This window comes from Episyrphus balteatus, chromosome 2 (assembly GCF_945859705.1).
Source record: "Episyrphus balteatus chromosome 2, idEpiBalt1.1, whole genome shotgun sequence".
NCBI classification, from domain to species: Eukaryota; Metazoa; Arthropoda; class Insecta; order Diptera; family Syrphidae; genus Episyrphus; species Episyrphus balteatus.
Genome location: NC_079135.1, coordinates 38,377,293 through 38,398,033, shown reverse-complemented (window position 1 = coordinate 38,398,033; position 20,741 = coordinate 38,377,293). Strand labels below are relative to the sequence as shown.

General features: G+C 29.8%; 1 protein-coding gene across 3 annotated transcripts in view; it reads right to left on the bottom strand.

Moving 5' to 3' along the window:
- LOC129910799 (ankyrin-3) overlaps positions 1-20,741 on the bottom strand; it is a 97,454-nt gene that overhangs the window by 68,748 nt on the left and 7,965 nt on the right. The window contains exons 1-6 of one of the 3 annotated variants that reach the window (XM_055988347.1): positions 11,645-11,948; positions 5,793-5,894; positions 3,195-3,647; positions 2,346-3,110; positions 2,078-2,281; positions 1,361-1,741 (exon numbers count right to left, since the gene is read on the bottom strand). In XM_055988347.1, coding sequence (XP_055844322.1) covers positions 1,361-1,741; positions 2,078-2,281; positions 2,346-3,110; positions 3,195-3,647; positions 5,793-5,894; positions 11,645-11,671 — 1,932 coding nt within the window. In that variant the 5' untranslated portion in view covers positions 11,672-11,948. Of the gene's footprint in view, positions 1-1,360; positions 1,742-1,946; positions 2,282-2,345; positions 3,111-3,194; positions 3,648-5,792; positions 5,895-11,644; positions 11,949-20,741 lie in introns of those variants that run through there. The other 2 variants (XM_055988346.1, XM_055988348.1) reach the window with 2 other exon arrangements.

Here is a 20,741-nt window from a genome sequence, read left to right as displayed (position 1 = left end):
AAAAAAAGCGAGAGGACTTTAATATTTTACGAAGATTTTAAATTTAATTATTCGGTATTAAATAAAGATGTACCATGAAATAAAGCAAAAACCTAATCGCGCAACAATTTAACATGATTTTGGGCTTAAATTTGACATATTGTAGTTTTGTTGGCTCTTTCATTGTTATTCTGAACACAAAGTTCTGTAGATAGCAGAATACGTACATGTGATATTTTTTAATCTTAGGAGGGCCGTGAAACGTGTAGATGTTTTTTGTTGCTAAATGTTGCTAACTATTTTGAAAAACCACTTGAATCAAAAACAAACCTTGTGACTAAATGTATCTGAAGTAGTTAAATTGTTTTTTTTTTTTCAATTTCTCTTGAAGAAAAGAAAGTCAAAAGCTCATCAACATCAATAAGTCACTAGTTTATCAACCTTTTTTTCATCAAGTTTCACATTATTTTTTTGTATATGTAATAGTTTATAATTTATTCTTTTTTCTTCATGGTATGGTGTATGGTGAAAAAGTTCGAGTTAGAAAGAAATTCGACTTTAAAGGAGTTCGACTCAGAGGGAGTCGGCTGTTTGTATACTTGGATACAGTTGTTCTTTCAGTGACAAGGTATTATTAAGATAAACACTCATAGTTATCAGTTCAGTTTTAATGAATTAAAAAAAATAAATTCGAAATTGGAATTTAACCGAATTGGTGGTCTATGAGTAACTTTTTGTATCTTTTTGGTTTAGGAAATTTTTCTTCTGCTAAATAAATTAATGAAACATATATATTTAATGTATTCATACTAAATGATATTCTGTAATTTGTCCTCAATCTAAAAACGTTAATTTTATAAAATAGGATTTATAGAATTTAAGAAAAAAAAGTAAGCTTTTCAATTTTCGTTCTAGTTTTTGTCCTAGAAAATATTTTAATTTCCTCTCTAGGAAATCATCCAAAACTGTTAACTAACAATTTTGAAAAAATTGCTCCAGGGTTTAGGCAGAATTGCGAGACCCATTTTTTTTTTTTGGAGTTCTACCTCCAATCTTTTTCTATCTCTGCCAAAATTAATTTTTTTTTGTTTCAATTGATTTCCTTCACATTGAACATTCGCTATTAATAGATAGTTAAATCTTTTGAGTGTACAATTTACATCTTAACACTGCTTTAGGGAAAATAGAGTATATCCCAAAAACATTAAAATTCAACTAAACCCTTTAAATATATACTTTCAAGAATTTACTTTTTATAGTGGCCATAATTTGGGTTGCTTACCTTTTGTTTAAAACTCTTTATGCCATTTACAACATTTTATGCATTGAACACATCTATAATATTTATTTCCTTTAAAAGTATAAAAAATATAAAATTTACCTGGCTACTAAGATGCAAAGGTGTAAATCCAGCTTTGCTTTCGGTATCTGCATTAGCACCATATTCAAGTAAAGTTGTTGCAATATCCATTTGATTTTTTCTAGCTGCAATATGTAATGGAGTATGACCATTTTTAGCTGGAGCATGTGGACTTGCTCCACGTTCGAGTAAAAGTAATGCAACATTTTGTTTATCATAATGACATGCAACATGCAATGGTGTAACACCATTTTTGCCTTGTGCATCAACATCTGCATCTTTTTGTAATAGAAGCTGTGCTACTTTCATGTGTCCATATTTAGCAGCCAAATGTAATGGAGTGAATCCTTTTTTCGTTGAAGATTCTAATGCTGCACCATTTTCAATTAAAACTGCAGAAACCTATTTTATAAAATTGAAAAATTCACAAATTTTTTTACAAAAGGGTGTCCTGGAGAGCAGAAAATTGAAATCTACGACCAAAAAAAATAAATAATTATAAAAATAAAACAATATAATACAAAAAAAAATCATAATTTTAATAAATTTATTTCAATTGATAATAAAATCTATACAATAATTAATTAAAAACAAATTAATCAAACAAACAATACTAATAAAAATAAGAACAGAAGATGGAACTTATAAGAAATATTCTTTGTGTCGAATCCAAAACAGTTGCATAAGATAAACTGTGTCTACGTGATCCATAATTTTTTTAGCAATTAATTGTTTTACCTCGTCCTGCCCTTCCTTAGCGGCAATATGAAGAGCTGTATACATGTCTTTTGTGGTTGCATCAACCTGAGCACCATGTTGCAACAAAAGCATGGCAATATCGACATTTCCTAGTCGAGAAGCTATGTGCAATGGTGTCTGTTGCTCACGAGCTCTAGCGTCAACTTGTGCACCATTACGAAGTAGAATTCGTATAATGTCCGTCTAGAGTTTAGAAGTAAAAAGTTTGCATTAATTTTGATTCAAATGGTTCAAGCCTTTAACTCACCTGATTGGCTCTGGCAGCTAAATGAAGTGGTGTCTCACCACGAACAGTTGGAACGTCAGGACTAGCATCATGTTGCAATAGATAAATAACAATATTCATGCATCCCATGAAAGCAGCAACATGAAGTGGTGTCAAGCCACTTTCAGTGGTAGCACTTATACTAGCTCCATGTCGCAACAACAATTCAACAACTTTGATGCGATTTTTCTTGCAAGCAATGTGCAATGGTGTGAATCCGTTTAAAGCTCTAGCATTGGCATCAGCATTACGATCTAATAATAACTTTGCCACTCGAACATGCCCACAATGGGCGGCAACATGTAATGCAGTCAAATAATCGACTGTAACCTCATCAACGGGTGCTCTATGGTATAAAAGTATTCTTGCAGCATCAACGTGTTCTCCTTGTGCAGCCATATGTAGCGGTGCTAATCCATTCTTAGTTTTTGCACTAATTGGAGCACCTCTTTCAAGTAGCATATCAACAACTTGTTCATGCCCAGATCGAGCAGCACAGTGCAAAGGGGTGAGGCCATCTCTGGTTTTGGCTTCAATATTAGCACCTTTTTCCAGAAGAACAGACACCATATTTGTTTTGCCCCATTTAGCAGCCACATGCAATGGACTGATATTGTGCTTGGCCAGGAAGTTAACGTCAGCACCTTTTTGAATTAATAAATTTGCAATAGATTGATTGCCATAGTGTGAAGCAATGTGTAAAGGTGTAAATCCAGATTTTGAAGTTATATCAGGGTTGTGTTCGTTCTAAAAATAAACATCAAAATGAAATTAGTATCCAGGATATTGTTCAAAGGAAAGGACATTTTGTTTCTAGGATTTTAATTTTACCTCAAGTAGTAAAGTTGCAGCTTTAACATCATCTTTCTTGGCAGCAATATGTAAGGCTGGTAATCGAACCTTTCCGCGTGTATCGCTTTCCAATAGAACAGCGACAACTTTATCATGACCTTGTTGCATAGCAACTGCTAGTGGGGTAAAACCATCTTCTGTGGCTAAACTTTGATTAGCTCCATTTGCAAGAAGTAATTTTACAACCGAATCATGGTTTTCTTGTGCAGCCATATATAATGGAGTGAATCCATTTTGAGACTGCACATTGACAGAAGCCGATGATTGCAATAAAAGAGCAACCACCTCTTCTTGACCAGCCAGGGAAGCAATATGCAGAGCTGTATTGCCCTTTTTAGTTGCACTATCAACGATAGCTCCTCTTTTGAGTAATTCCGATACCACATGTACGTGACCATCTTTAGAGGCTAAATGTAGGGCATTCAATCCGTTCTGAAATTAGATGAAAAAGATGTAATGTTAGAAGAAGTCAAGTTCTTGCAAGGAAAAGCTATGAATTTATGTTTTTGTTGCCCACAAACCCCAAGAGTCGATGAAATCAATATTTTTAAATCACCAGAGGCTAAAAGGAAAAAAAATTGATGCCAGACCTTGGAACTCCTTATTGTGACGCTACAACCTACAAAATTATGTAAACATATTTTTGTTTTGCATCCACACCCAAAGTTTGCTGACGACTTTTGGTCTATCCTTATTATTTTGTATACAAAAAATATTGACCGACATTTGTATTCCTTTTTTACGTGACATACATTTAAAAGACATATGGTTCTAACAAGACTGCGCGGCGTTGACTCCAATTACGTGTCATATAGAGCAAGCTGGCGAAACCATCAATTTTCTAAAAAAGCAATTTGCTAAAAATATTTTGTCACGCAATTGGTCTTGGTCGAATAAATTATTGTCTTCCAGGATTTTTTTTTTTTTGGTTTTACGTCATGTGTTACTGCATGTGATTTCTTTTTTTTCTTTCTCTCTTATTTATATTTATAACTTCTTACAAATTGAATTCCTTGAAAATGAAACATATTCACTACGGGTAGTAGACAAAAAAAAACATTTTGATTTCTTTGTACCTACGAAGAAATTTATGTAAACATAAAACTAAGAAATACATATGTTCTGAATACCACGGAGTTACAAAATTGTGTTAAGGGGTTATTTTTCTGAGTTCTGTTTTTGGACCTTAGCATGTGCTCGAAAAATAAACTCTTCCATGTCAAGGCTGATTTTGAACATTTTGATTACAAACTCAGAAATAAAGCTATTTTTTGTGTATATATTTTAAAAATTGAAAGATAAAAACGGTCAATATTTATACCCGATGAATACCATTGGTATATCTTATTTGCTCTTTAAAAAAAAGTATTTTTTTTTGCAAAACAAAGTTTGGAGATTTAAATCAAAACTAACATTGGAAGAGAAAATGCGTTTAGTCCAGTAAAATTTAGTTTTTTTGTTTTTAAGTGGAGAGTTCTGGATAATTTAAATTATAAAAATTTCCATTTTAAATGAAGACTTTAAATTTTTGAATAAATTGGGCCTAAAACTAGTCATTTTAATGGATATTCTTTTATTTGCTCAGAATTTTTCAGGATATATGATTTGAAAACCAAAAATAGCTTCTTTTTCAATTAAAACAATAAATTTGACTCTTTAAATTTCTAATTTACATTGGACACCAGAGATCCATTTTTTTGAAATTTATACGAAAATGTATACATACATATTTGTAAATTCTGGAAAGGGTTTTTTTATATAGAGAAAAATTGCTTAAACACAATTATGAATAAAAATAAATCTCTTGGCAATGTCCACTTGACATCACGAGAGATCTGTGAAAATCATAAAAAAAAATCATATCACTACTTCAAATAGAAATGGGCAGACATTAAATTTTTTGAAAGTACTAGCGCTTAATTTTTTTAGATACATAATACCACAGGGACATGATGATATTGGAAAGTTTTTGGTGGGTAAAAAATGGTTGGGAAATACTAGTCTAGATGATGCAATTGGGCTTTTGAGCTAGTTGTCAAATTTTATTTACGAAATAGTTGAAAACAAAAACAATGCGAGAATTTTGTTGTTGATTTTCGTGTTATTTTTCCTATAAGATAAATGTAAAAAAAAACCAATACGAAGATATTAACGAATAATTACCAACTTAACAACGATTTTAATGCTTGAATGCGAATTTGCGACACCGTTGTTGTGTCGAAATCCTTCCAACGAACTTGCGGCCTGGGGCTTTTAAGATACCAATTTTTACCAGCAAAAATTTCTCTTCTATAATTTATCTATTTATCTAAATTTTATTGCATTAAACTAAGGAAAATATGTTATTTCATATCATTCAATAATTCTATCCCCGTACTCTTTATCCTTCAAAGTTAACTCAAAGATTTTCAATTCTTTTTCAAAAATATCATTAAAAATATTTAAAAATAAAGGATTTTGTGTGACAAACTATTTATTTATGTGAATTAAAAATAAATATATAATTTTCATTGTTTACTTTTTGGGTTTTATTTACTAGATATATTAAAACATAGTATAAATTGAAATCAAACTTACAGTATTACAAGTATTTATGTCAATGTTGTTTTTCAAGTGTTCCAACACTTTTTCCAAGTTGCCGGCACGTGCCGAACGGAGGAATGAAGTGTTTCCATCACCCTATAATTAAAATAGTAAAACAAAATTATAAGTAAAATGTAAAAAATGCAAGAAAAAAAAATAATTTTATAGAAATATTGTTCCAATATTTACTTGTTTAACCAGACTTGAATGGCAAGAAAATTACTAAAAGTAACTACTATTGTATGAGAACAAATATCTGCAATGGATTTGAAGACTAAGTGAATTTTAAAACTTTTCTTGTAAAAAAGTGGAATTTTAAGAAAAAAAAATTGAAGAAAAGTTTCAAACGGTTTTAAAAAGTTAATTTCAAACACAGCGAAGGAATATTAAATGAATACGAAGAAACATACTTTTGAAAAAAAAAAAAATTGGTCAAAGGTCGAAGTAACTTGGTTGTAAATGAATGACGGAACGTCATTTGAAGTGATGATTTCCGCATTGAGATTTCTGTTGCTGACAAACGATAGCTTGTGATTAGAAACTACAAGCATTCAACAGAAACAAAATATCTAATAACTTGATTAGTTGGTGAAGACATTTTTTATTGGAATGGACTTTAACAACCCTGACCTATTGCCAATAGTGAAAATTTAGCATAAAATGAACAAAATTTTGAAAATGAACAGCTCCTAGCTTGAGGCTATGGCTCCTTGACAATATACAAAGAGATAGAAAACCGACAGGAAAACACTGAATTGTTAAATTTTTTTTCATGTTTGATTGTTGTCCCTATTCGTTAGTAAAAATCATCAGAATCGGATTTATACTTTAAAAGTTATAAAATTTTAACCTGGACGAGTATCTACATTTTGTACACAAAAAAAAACTTATGATAAATTTTATTACAATCTTCCACGTTTTACTTTATGATTATTCAACATTCTTTTTATGTCCTTGTTAGCTTATTTCACAATTTTATATAAATAAATGTAGGTTAGTACATACATATCCCTATGCTATTTCATTCAAGGACGTTATTCACAATGAATGATAAAATAAGCGATAGACAACACGATATTACTGGAGTTAGGTACGTGAAGCAAATAAATTGAGGACAATCTCGGACGGTATGAGGACCTTCTCAATCAGCATACGTTTGTACTAAGGAGGGCTATTCTTGCACGAAACAAAAGAATAAAACAAATAACTGAGGATAGATGTCCTTGATTGAATAATAGGTAGCGACATTTCAATCCTATATATCAACATCAACACAGAATAAAAACATTAGACCACCGGATAATAAATTATTTTACGAATCAGAAACATTCCGAACAAAGAACACAATAGAAAATAACTTATAAATTTAATTTGAGGAGCTTAGAATGTCTACAAATCAGAAAGAATATATTCATATCATCGACCTTTTTGATTGTTATCGGTGATATCAAGCTCGAGTTCTTACAGATTAATTGAATGAAATAAAAACGTATCTCCTTCAAAAATGTTTTATTTAAATTCTATAAAATCAAACGACTTTATTGAAAAACCAAACCGTATTTACATAAAAGTTATGTAGGTAGTCTTTATCAATGGTCACATAATCAAAGAGGTGTAACCCAGGTGTTTTACTTATTTTTACATACAAAATGATTTAACGAAACACCTTTTTGTAAATTTTTGTTTAGTTCAAAACACTATACTATTTCTTTTCCTACTACACACATTTAATGAGAACATATACAACTTGTTTAAAATTCTCTTGGGCGTAACGTTGGAAATTCAGAGCAACGATATAATTTTTAATCCGAAAAGCCTGGCAAAAGTCTTTTCATCCCTTATCTTCATTACTTCTTTCATAATACACAAAATAAAAAAAATAAATAAAAAGAATCCACCCTCTTTTCTGTGGTTTCCACTTGACTGTTTATATGCGGAGAGCAGACATGTACATTATGTACCTACATAATGTTATTTACACTTGAATGTAGGTTTTTTTTTATTTTTGTTTACGGTAACTGTTTTAATAGCACACGATATTTAACCCATTTTAATTGAAACGAACCATAAAATTTAATTACTGACAGTTAAAATAATCCCTTTAAAAAATTCTCAAAAAAAATTTAAAAAAAAAACTGGTTCATACCTATATGGAAGACTTTGGATATATTTTGTTACTTGACCTTGGTATTTAAAAATAAAAAACAAAATATTGATATTAAGGGTCAAAGAAAAAATTCATATGAAAAAGTGTTGTAATGAGATACGGAGTAAATGTCAACAAAGCCAAACCTTAAGGTGGTTTAATGACATTTTTTCGAAATTATATTTTCTTTTCCGGCACTACATTTTATCCACTTTACAACTATTAGGGTTTTGATCTTTATTTTTTTGCATTTCTGTTTGTAGTTTTTCACAAAAATGCTTTAGATTGGTAATTTTTGTTTTTAGGTGAATGACAAATCTAGAAAGCTACCCGTTTTTACCCTTTTTATTTGTAACGCATGTTAATGTCTATGTCTTTGCATGGTTTTTTTTATATTGATATCCATGTCTAACAATTTAATAGGAAATACATATTTTTAAATAAAAATATGTTTATATCTTCACTTGGAAGGAAACTTGAAAAAATAAACAATGAAAATGTAGATTTTACTAAATTTACTGAAATTAATTTAATATAGAAATTTAAAAATCAAATAAACAAGTTCAGTCTGACTCGATTTGATTTTCATTCACATTTTAAACAAATTGATCGATTTGAAATTGTACTGGTCCGCTTTGACTGAGATAAAAAAAAAAACTGGAGTTTCGATTATTATGGTATTTCTTTTTTTTTTGCAACAAAATTTTTTGCAAATTTTTCATTTTGTATAATTTTTCGGGATTTTGAGTTTGTTGGATTTTTGGTTTTCGGGATTTTGTTTTTTCGGTGTTTTGGAGTTCCGGGGATTTCGGTTTTTGGGATTCTTACCTTAATCCGTGTTTTTCTTTAAGGATTTGAAAAAAAAAAAAAACAAACAAAATAATAACCTCTGAACCTTTGTTTAGTTTTCATTGTTAAAAATCATGAAACTATGAGCAAAAAGTAAGTCCTTTAATAAACTTGTGTTGAAGACAATTTTCATTTTTATATTAAACATTATTCACCATTATTAAATTGTGCTTGGTGGTAAAATGGCAACAATTATGAAATCTTTTTTTTCGTCAAATGAGCCGAAAAGGTCTTAAAGAAAAACAAGTTTGGATTCATAAAATCAAAAAACAAATAGTCTGAAGAATTTAAGAATTTTATATTTGTAGTTCTTTTTCATTATAACTTTATAATCATCAGACTCCGCATCACAGGTTCTGATATTTAGAAGAGTTGCTCATATTTATAGCCCAAAGTTTCCGGCCTCGCAACATTTTCAAATATTTAAAAAAAGAAATGTCAAAAAATACCTGAATTTTCAATCTTTCGTAATTTTAATGCTAAAAATTACTACTTCCAAAAAAAAAAAACTACAAAACAATTTATTATTCTTTTTAAACGAATTTCAAGAATTTGAGCCTTAAACCATGTTTTAATCGAAACTTTTGAAAGCATTGTAAATTTTAGCCAAATATCGAGTATTGTTTCCATCATTATTTTTTAACTAGTGCCAAGTAATCAAGTTGGTAAAGAATTTTGTACTTTAAAAAGATAAATTTCTTCCATTTTTTGTGTGTTGTTTGTATAAATCGTCTTTATAATGTTTCCCCCATCGAGGAATTTCATGAAATATTTCAGTACCAGTTAATCTTACGAAAAAAAAAAAAATTTGACACTACTTTTTTTAAGCAGAAAATAAATCTTTTGAAGCCAAAACCATTTTTAACGAAAACCAAGAATTAAAAAAGTTCATGATTTTTTTTGTTATTGCAAACCTGTTAAGATGGCATTTACTGAAGAAATATGATTCGCATCTCAACATGTTAAGAGAACCAATTTAAAAAAGTGAAACTTCGCCATTATTTTATATTCGGAAAATGTAATAAAACCGAATTTAAAAATTGGGCACGATTTTTCTAGACCCATTTACTCTAAGAATTTTCAATAATACAAAAGTTCTCAATGTTTATTTCAAAAACAAAGGTTGTTTTGTTACCAATCCCAAATAAACCAATTCATTTAATTTAAAAGTGAACTTGAAGAACACAACCTCCAGCTACCAGCAGATTTTTATGGTTCGCAAACATGGTATTTTTTGGAAGAAAATTATGCAAAACAACATGCGTCATAATAATATACAAAACAAATCTGAATTAAGCATCACGCGAAAACAATCCTTAATGCGAAATAATAATTTTGACAAAGAACTATAAACAAACATTTTCTATAAACCGCTAACAATTCAAAACCTAAATATGAATACAAATTAAAGGGGAAAAAAAAAACAAAATCACCAATTTGCAATTCCCGCACCTACACCTACCTACCTGCCTTGTTGCATTATTTAATAGCCCTCTTTACATAAACCAAGTTGTTTCTAGCCCTCATAAGAGGTTCTACAATACAATACAATAAAAAGACCACACTCAATTTGCAGAATATGTACAATGTACACTGCTTATATATGAAGGTAGGTAGGTTAGGTACCCTGTCAAGACGTATGGCTAGGTAATCACCTTGTTAACAATTGCTCTGTTGACAATACCTATCCATCATAGACAAAGAGAATTGAAATTAGAAAAAAAAAATAACAAAAAAAATGTAGTAGACCAAAATCTTTAAAAGAAAAAAATTAAAAAAAAAAAAACAAATGTCAGAAAAAAGGCACAGAATCAATTAAACTTACACCCATTTTGGAGACTGCGCAATAAAAAGAATCTCTCTCTTACTAATCTTTTTCTCACTCTCTCTTTTGACTCTTTAGTTTGAATATTTGAAGGGAAATTTGCAAATTTCATTATGCCAATGAGAAAACTAACTATTGAATAAGTTTTTCCAATTTTTCAAACTACTTTTCCAACTGAAATAGACAATTAAAAATTATTTAAAAAACAAACTACTTTCGATATTACATTAACAATGCATTCAAAATGATCAAAGTCACTCAAATCATATTTTCTAATTGAATTCCATCAATCTTTTATCCAAAGGGAGTTAAATTTTCATCAATCAGATGACACATGCATCATCCATGCATTTTCACACCAACACACTCAAAGGTTTTTTGAGTCAATAATTTATCCCTCGAAGCAGAGGTTTTTGAACCCCCGCTTTTCTCGAAGTAAAAAAAAAACCTTCGGCGATTAGACAATAGTTTATAACAAAACCTTCAATTCAAGACCTTTTTTCAAAAGTAATTTTGTCAAATTGACTCAAAAATATAGATATAGCTCGTATGATATAATTTCATTAAAGGTAGGTTTTTCCTGCTTTTTTTCAGTACATAAGCCCCACCCAAAGAAATTTTCATCAAGTTTCTTCAAAATGGTTCTAAAAATCTATGAATGAATTTTTATATTTAACAATTTTGAAAAATTGAATACATTTTTCTTGATGTTTTTAAAGAAAACAAACCGAACAAAATATGAAAAGAAAAGATTTTTGTATAGTAAATGGTAAAATATATATCCTCAAAGCTGCATCTTGTATAGTTACCACCCTTCAGAAAATTTATCGATTGAACCAACGACGGACGCCATTTAACAGACTACCTTTCTTTTCGCCTGCAGCAGAGATTTTTTTTTCTTTCATTAAATTTGTAAAAGTTATAAAAGTTCACTTAACTTTAAACAAAAACTTAACCAATTTTAATGAAACAATTAAATTTAAAACTTTTAATTGTTTAAAATTGATTTTTCTTTGATTTTCTCACCTGCTGAGCTCCACTTTCGGTAACCATTTTTTTTGTCACAACTTGATTTTTTCCTTTGAATTTACAATAAGAGAAGTTTTTTTTTTTCAAAAAATGTTTATTGAATAATACAAAATTGAAGGAATCCGGTAAAGTTTTCACACATTTTTTTTTTCTTCTTTTAGTTTTTTTTTAAGTTTTTATTTATTAATAAAAGTATATTCCTATTTTTTTTTATTAAAAATGTATGCAATGTGTAGAATGTAGATTTTTTTATTAATTATAATAAATGGTTTTTTTTTTGTAAATTGTCTTAAATTTTTTTTAAATATTTTTTTTTTTTTTAATATATTTTCTAGTTTAATTCGTAGCACATACTTTTAAAGTTAAATTCAGACTGGGCGGAAGCAAAATAGCCGCTTATCCTTTTCAATGTTCTAAGGATATTTTTTTTGGAATTTTTGGTTCGCAGACAGCATGTCCCATATCAAAGCATGCGCATATGATATTTTACATAAAAGGGATGATGTCATTTTTATGCACAATATGACACACAAACTGTTTGTTGTTTGTTTGTTTTTTTTTTCACTTGTTATTTTCGCAACATGATTAAATATGGTCAAAGAAAGGCAAAGGGTAAGTAGTAAGGGTGGTAATAAATTTGTTCGTTAGTTTCTCTGGGAAACAACAAAAAAAAAAAAAATAAAAGAATTTAATGCACGCAATGCAGTCGAGATGGAGAGCATAAACACAAAAAAATATTCTTTGTTTACTGTTAGATTCTTTTAAGAGCGAATATAACAAGTGTATGTATAGAGAACTTGTGCAACAAAGTCCAAGAAAAGTGGCATTGAAAATTGTTGTCACTTTACCAAGGCTAATTTTAGTAGGTACCACCAATGGTGGTAGGCAGGTGTCATTTTGATGTAAACTCGTTGATTGTTTGTTAAAGTCTTTCTGTCAATTAATAAGTTTGTGATATTGTCAATCTGTCAGACTGAAGTTTGTCTGTCAGTTTATTAGTTTGTCTGTCTGTCAGTTTATCCCTCTAATGAGACATGATTGCATTATGCACTTATGTCCTTTAAACGTTGAGCTATGTCTCTGCGCCTGTCTGTTAGTCTTTCTGTTAGTATATACTTTGAACTACAATCTTAACGAATGCAAACTGATTCTCTTTTAAAACATGGGAAATAGAGAAGGGATTACAAATTTTTGTTTTGGAGCAAAATATATGCAATCGTTAAGGAAACATTATTATTCTAGAAAACACCTCTAACGATATTGATAAACATTGCTGCTGTACAATATAATGAAATATACACACAAATTTCACCATGCCAATAACAGAGCTAATTCAAGTTCAACAAAGAAGTCATGGTGACTTCTTTAAAAAAAAAAAAAAAACAGTCACCACAGCCAAAATTTATTTATTCGTTTTGAAAAAATTGAAAAATAAAAGGTTTGAGATAGTCATCGGAAAAAACCTATTATCTTAAAAACTGTCCATTTTTCGACTTTCTGCCTATATCGACTTTTGATCAGGGACTTCAAGAGAACAACATACTTAAATTTTAAACAATTTCACCGAGTGCCACTTTCCATACAAAATGTGCGGGGTCCTTTAGCATATATCATCTGATTGTTGAAATCGCTTAAGTCGCTTACGAGAAAGTCGGGCAGAATCCCATGTGCGATATTAGGCACACGTATTTTTACTTGCAATTTACTATAGGGGAAGTATTGGTTTCGTGTAGAAAAAAAAATTCGGGGTTTTAATCCAAACCAACATTACGATTGTTGCGTTGCCGTTTTTCAGATAATGACATATTTTTTAAGTTCATATATTTCATCAAAGCGTAAGTCAATTTTATTAAAAATTTACAGACAGCATTTTGAAGTTTCAAATGTAAGTTTTTGAAAAAAAAAAATTTGTTTTTTTGTTTTTATTAAATTTTTTATTTGTTTTTTTTTTCTCGACACAAAACAAAATCTTAAATTTCCAATAGATATTTAAGATAACGATACATTGGACTACAAGAACAAGTACAGTACCTACAATAGTCATTTTTTTAAATTTTATTTCTGCCAGCTTTACTAGTGCCGCGCTTCACTATTGTGGACGTTCTTCACTTTAAATTGCGCATTTTTAATGACAGCTTCTGCTTCAAGCTTCACCCCTTATGTGCAGGTGGTTTAGAAGCAAACTGCGCCATAAATAGCAGTTGCATCGTTACAGAAATCATAAATAAAACCCTTCAGAAACATGTTCTATTTTTGAGCAGTCTATACTGTCACTGTGTAAGTAACTTAGAAGTTCTAAGAAACTTTTCAGGAGTGTGAAAACTGTAACTGTAACTTTTGTAATAGGTAAATTATCCGGAGATCGAAAGTAATCTTTTAACTTTTCGCAGGTTTTTAAAATAACACACTCTAACCGTTTTAAATACAAAGTGTGACTAATATCGCAAAGAGAAAGAAATTAAAGTGTTTTGAGGAATTTTAATTTTGCAAAGCAGAACCATCAAAGCAAGTAACAGTTTTGTCTTCTTTGAATATTAATAAAAGTGGAACATTTATCAGTTTTTAAGCAAGGCTTAAATTCATCTCATAATGCTCAGTAAATACTACATGACCTCATTACAAGGCTATATTTTTTCAGAAAATGTAAACATGTGCCGATTTTCCTTTGGACCCTTCAACTGCATATTTAGTTTGAAAAAGTTAAAAGTGATTTTTATCGTTTTTTTTTTTTTGAAAGGTGACTTCTCATTTGGTTTATTTTTAGTGAAAACGGTTTTATTGACTTATATTTTTGTATTACAAATGTCAACCGATGAGAGTTATTATTAAAGTTAAACAATTAATCTCAATAATAAACCCTTATGTAGCAGGCCAATTTAATTTAACTATCTTACGAGGACAAACGATAATACATACATATCATTTTAACAAAAAAAAAATTTTTTAAAACACTTCTTTCCCATGAATGACATAATCAAAGCTCGAATAAATTGAAATGAGTCCCATGTCCCATCATCACTCATTCGAAACTTCTGAGGTAACAAACATACAAAAATAAATACATTTAAATTGAGAACATCCTACTTGTTTGAAGTCGGTTATTACCAAATTAAACTTTTTTTTTTGTTGCCGAAACAAAAATATACTTTATATTTCCTTTATGATATATGCATCCTAACCTACTTTGTTCATTTTAAGATATCTCGGGCAATAAAAAAAATATTGAAAAGATTTAAACAAGTAATGAAAGATAGAAAACAGTTCTTATAGAAACCGAAGTACTCAAAAAAACGTTTTTTTTGCATTTTTTAACGGTAATATTTCAAAAAACGGGAGCTGATTCGTTTTTTTCTGACTTCGGATTCGAGTTCAGCACACCGAAAACCTTCAGAAAAGTATATTTTTGTTTTGGCAACAAAAGTAAACCAGTGTAATCATTTTTATCAAAAAAAAAACAAAACCGTTTCCATGGATCGAAACTGGTTTTTATGGGTTTTCTCATAGTTTCTATAGCCGGAACAAAATTGAAATGGGACCACAGAAGTATCAAAATTGGTTCACTCAGTCTAAAGTTATGAGGTAACAAACATAAAAAAAATACAGACGAATTGAATTCCTCCTTCTTTTTGGAAGTCGGTAGAAAATGAAAGTGAACTGTTATTTTCGATCTATGCTTTAAACTATAAAATCTGCTTAGAGGAAAAGAGAATGTTTTTCCACTTTGTATTTATGTACATACATGAAATAAGAACCTTTATCTTAAAAATAAAAAAAGAAGAAATAATAATACAAAATAACATGTTAATTGTGACGTTAATAGTTGAACACAAACATGCTGCAAAGTTTCAAGTTGATCCCACGAGCTATTCCTTTGTTTCAAACGGTCAAACTTTAAAGTCAATTTTTTTATATTTTCAAGCATTTCATCATCATGATTAAAATGAAAAAGAACATTTTAGAAAAATGGCCCTTCCAAATAAGGGCCATTATAAACATGCATCTTAATTCTCTAACAGTGTCTCTTATTTTAATATAGGTAGTATCTATTATTGGTTTCAAATATATTGAAGTTTGATGACAGAAATCCCATTTTCTATTCAAAGTCTGATAAATACTTTTGAAAAAACGTATACAAATTTTATAAACAAGTAATTATTTTAATAACGAACCCAAAAAACTAATTTTTTTGTATATTGGTTGCGAGCGTATTTTGTTTTTGTTTTGTTTTTTTTGAAGTAAAAATAGTTTTAATGGAAATTTACATTCATTTTTAGGCATAGTTTATTTATTTTCTTTTTTTTGTTGAAGAAACAATCAAAAATCAAAATCTTGTATTCATCAACCTACATACTATAAAATTAATGACAAAATCGGCAGTCTTGAATGATGTACAAGTAACAAGAAAAACTACCCGATTTTCAAAAATAAAATTCAAGAAACTGCAACAATTAAGATGAAACTTATAAATACCTACGATAATGGAATATTTTCCTTATATTCTGAAATCATGAATAATTTATATTGAAAATTGGATACACATATGAATAGACTACCCACAAGACAAGATGCCAATACCAATTTTAATGCATATATTAAAGTAAAAAAAAATATAAGAAAACAAAAGATTCAAAATAATTTTTGAAGAATCAAAGCCAAAGGTCATGTTAAGGGAATATTCAGAAAGTAAAAAAAAAAAAACACACATCTAGATAGAAAAACAACTCATATACCTATACTTTATTCACACAAATTTTGGCTCATAGCCAAAGTTGAGTTTTACTACAGTTGCAATATTGGTGACATCTTTGGTTGTGAATATGACGCACTTAAAACTTTGTTTTTCAAAGGTCTTGATTCTATGATTTTGAGGACAAAAGTTTAAAGTACCACGCCGAACTTCTGAAGTAATAAACCCAACTGATACAGACACATACATACTTCGCACTTGAAAAATACGAGGGCGTACAAGTTTTTACAAAAAATTCAAAGAAAACAGTGACATTGGCAGTGCATCACAAGGATCTTTATTTTACTGGCGGGCGCCTTAAACGCCTTTTCATTGTCGTGTTCATAATATGAGTGTCAATGCTTTGCAATGCGATGCATTTGAAATGAAATATGTAAGGCTTCTGCTACGTGCTTACAGGCAAAGGCATAAACTATGTACAAATCTATCGGTGATACCTTTTGACTACAACAAATTGCAGCGAAATTTTATTTCTTTCACGCTTACGAGTTCTTTGATAACTATACATTCTTCATATGCACACGTATTTTTCAAATATAAAATCTGAGAAATTTAACGTCTGGAAAAGAAAAATAGAAAACTTAACGACATCAATGCAAAGAGGAGAGCATGGGAGGCGTGATTATCAAACCTTTAGTGGAAAAAGATTTATATTAAATATACAATAAGTAGTTTTAATATTTGAAATGTTTAAAGATGGTGATTATATGGTCAAGTTCTTTGTTGCTGTTACTTCCCAAAAGCCTATTTTTAAAAGCGAAATCAGCAAAAAAAAAAAAATTACAGGCAAAAAATTACAGGCATCTGTAAATGCGTGTCGAAAAACTAAATGTTCAATACGATATAATGGAAAGTAAGATTTTAAATCTTAAAGCCTGGTACACAGTTCGAGCTAAATTTTAGCCGAGATAAAATTCCCATACAAGTTATCGATAATTTGTATGGGACTCATTTTAGCTCGGCTAAAATTCTTCGATAATTTGTATGGGAGCTAAAATTTAGCTCGATCTGCGTACCAGTTTTTAAATGTGAAAGTGAATTGCATATACTTTTTTTATGAATTTTTTTTTTAGGGGTTATATCTAGTTGTAAGTGCGAAAAAACGTTCTTTTTTGCGGATTTTTTGTGAAGAGGCATTTCATTATACAAACATAAAGAATACATGTACATATAGCAAATTTAATGTATAAAAATAATTCGCTGTGTATTTAGAAAAATATTGGGTTCCGTTATTTTTGTAGTAGATCTCCTAGACGACCTCCAAAAACAGCGAATTCTTTTTATGCATTAAATTTGCTATAGGGATATGTATTCTTTAGGTTTATATAATTAAATGCCTCTTTACAAAAAATCCACAAAAAAGAAGGTTTTTTTTGCACTTACAACTAGATATAACCCCTTACATAAAATGCACGACTGGGGTCGCACGTACTTGCTCTTATGGTAAAAGTAGATCTTATCTTAAAGCTTTTTATAAAAAAACTAGCTGACCCGGCGGACTTCGTTCCGCCTTTCCAAGTATTTGTTTTCAAATTTTAGCCCTGTAATGTGTTAAACTTTTTCCGGTTCACTCGGTTCGGTTGATATGTGGAGCACAAATAAATTGACTACAGCGCAACCTACAGGGTCCAATTATAACACAAAACCTGTCTGGGGCAAACCTTATCACACACACAAAATTTCACAAAAAATATCCAGTCATTCGACCCCAAATACAGATTTTGAATTAAACTTGACAACAGCGCCACCTACCGGGTCCAATTATAACACAATACCTGTCTCAGATGGACCTTATCGCACACACAAAATTTCACAAAAATCTATTCAGTCTTTCGACCCCAAATACGGAATTTGCATATACATAACTTGACAACAGCGCCACCTACCGGGTCCAATTATAACACAAAACCTGTCTCGGATAGACCTTATCGCATACACAAAATTTCACAAAAATCTGTTCAGTCATTCGACCCCAAATACGGAATTTGCATATAAATTGACAACAGCGCCACCTACCGGGTCCAATTATAACACAATACATGTCTCAGATGGACCTTATCGCACACACAAAATTTCACAAAAATCTATTCAGTCTTTCGACCCCAAATACGGAATTTGCATATACATAACTTGACAACAGCGCCACCTACCGGGTCCAATTATAACACAAAACCTGTCTCGGATAGACCTTATCGCATAAACAAAATTTCACAAAAATCTGTTCAGTCATTCGACCCCAAATACGGAATTTGCATATAAATTGACAACAGCGCCACCTACCGGGTCCAATTATAACACAAAACCTGTCTCGGATGGACCTTATCGCACACACAAAATTTCACAAAAATCTGTTCAGTCATTCGACCCCAAATACGGAATTTGCATATAACTTGACAACAGCGCCACCTACTGGGTCCAATTATAAAACAAAACCTGTCTCGGATGGACCTTATCACCCCCACCAAATTTCAGAAAAATCTATCAAGTCGTTTAGAAGGAGTAGGGTCACAAACAAACGCACAGGAGAATTATATATATAAGATGAGGCAAAATCATAATTAGATTAAATTAAACCATTTCCTATAGTGTAAAAAAGTATATAAAATCTGTTTTTATAATTAATAAAACACCGTTTTTAAAGGTTTTGATCACAAAACGAAGTATGCCATCTGATTTCTTGAATGAAAATGAATTTTGAGAAAAAAAAAATTGAAAATCGTTAGAGCCGTTTTTTAAACAATTAATTTTCTAACATTTAAAAGAAATAATTAATTTACACTTAAAAACAAAATTTCGAAATATTTCAAAAAATTGATTTTTCAAAAAAAAATTTTGAAATATTTTTAAAAAATCCAAAAATGTGTTTTTTGAAAATTTTCTAACATTTTAATATTACGGTTAAATAAACGCTTTTCTATAAAATTTTTCGTTGAAATCAGGTTAGCCTTGTAAGAGATATTTTGAAACCAAAAAAACGGTTCTATGACAGGTACCGTTAATAACCTTCCAAAAAATATTTTTTTTTAAACCAAAAGTTGGGTCTTGTTTGTAAAATTTATCAAAATCGTTAGAGCCGTTTTCGAGTTATTTGGTATAACTTGAAAAATTTGTATTGGAGGTACACTTTCTAAGTGAGATATAAAAAAAAAAAAAAACAAAACAAAAAATAAACAACTTTCAGAATTCTATAAAAATCATCTGTACCAAATTTGAAGAAAATCCGTTCACGCGTTTAGGCTGTGGAAAGGTGTACAGATGGTCGTACAGACGCACGGACGGAATTGCGAGACCCACTTTTTCGGAATTCTCCATCATCGTAATGTTGGTTTTGATTAAAACCTCAAACTTTTTTTTCGAAACGAAACCAATACTTGCCCTATAGAGCAAGTAAAAATATTTTCTTACTCAAGATTATTCTAGATTCTTTTTACTTTAGTAAAAAAAAAAATATTTAGTTTTGGTCAAGTCAAAAATTGTAGTTTTTTGTATTTATTATCAAAACATTACCTTACAGCAAAATCATAAGACCAAAATTTAAGTAAAAGGTAAAAAACAGTGGAGTTTTTCTTCCTAAACTGTAAATAAAAAATTATTTTTTTTTTTAAATATTTAATGTTGACTTTAATTTTTTCTTCAAAACGTTTTCGGAAGTCCTACTCGCGTTTCTAAAATAGGCCGATATCGATAAATGAAAGAGTTTTTTGGCTTTTCGATGAACAAAAAGTATATCCCATTTTGGAAAACTACTTTACAATAACATTCATCGTAAACAATAATTAAACAATATTAAGATCCGGTTTAAATCCTGGAAATCATTGAAAAAAAAAGTCTTTGAGCACTATTTTGTTACCCAAAGTAAATACATTGTTATTTTTTAATGCAAAATAACACTTATTTCCGCATTGTAAAGTGTTCCAGAAAATAGAGACACTTTAATATGGTTTGTTAAAAAATTAACAAACCTCAAAAAAATCGGTTCTGAAAGAGGTTGCAGGTTTACTTATACCAGAAACTACCTGCAAAATTTCACCCTGCCTCGATTTTTTTTATTTATTTATTAATTTTATTGCAAAAATCGCTTACATGAGTCTTATAAAGTTTTGCCAGTCCCTTTTTTTTTCTAAAAATGTATGTTAAAATGAGTGTAAAAAATAAAAAAAAAAAATAAGTTACACTTGAATTGGATTTATTTTTTTGGCAATTATCTTAAACAAGGTTGTAAATTGAAAATCAAGAATTGTTCAATTTACTTTTCCTAAAACTTTAGTTAAAAAAATCATTTTTTAAAGTCAATTACACAAATAATTCAAGTAATTTTAACGATTGAGAGTGATTAACGTTGACACA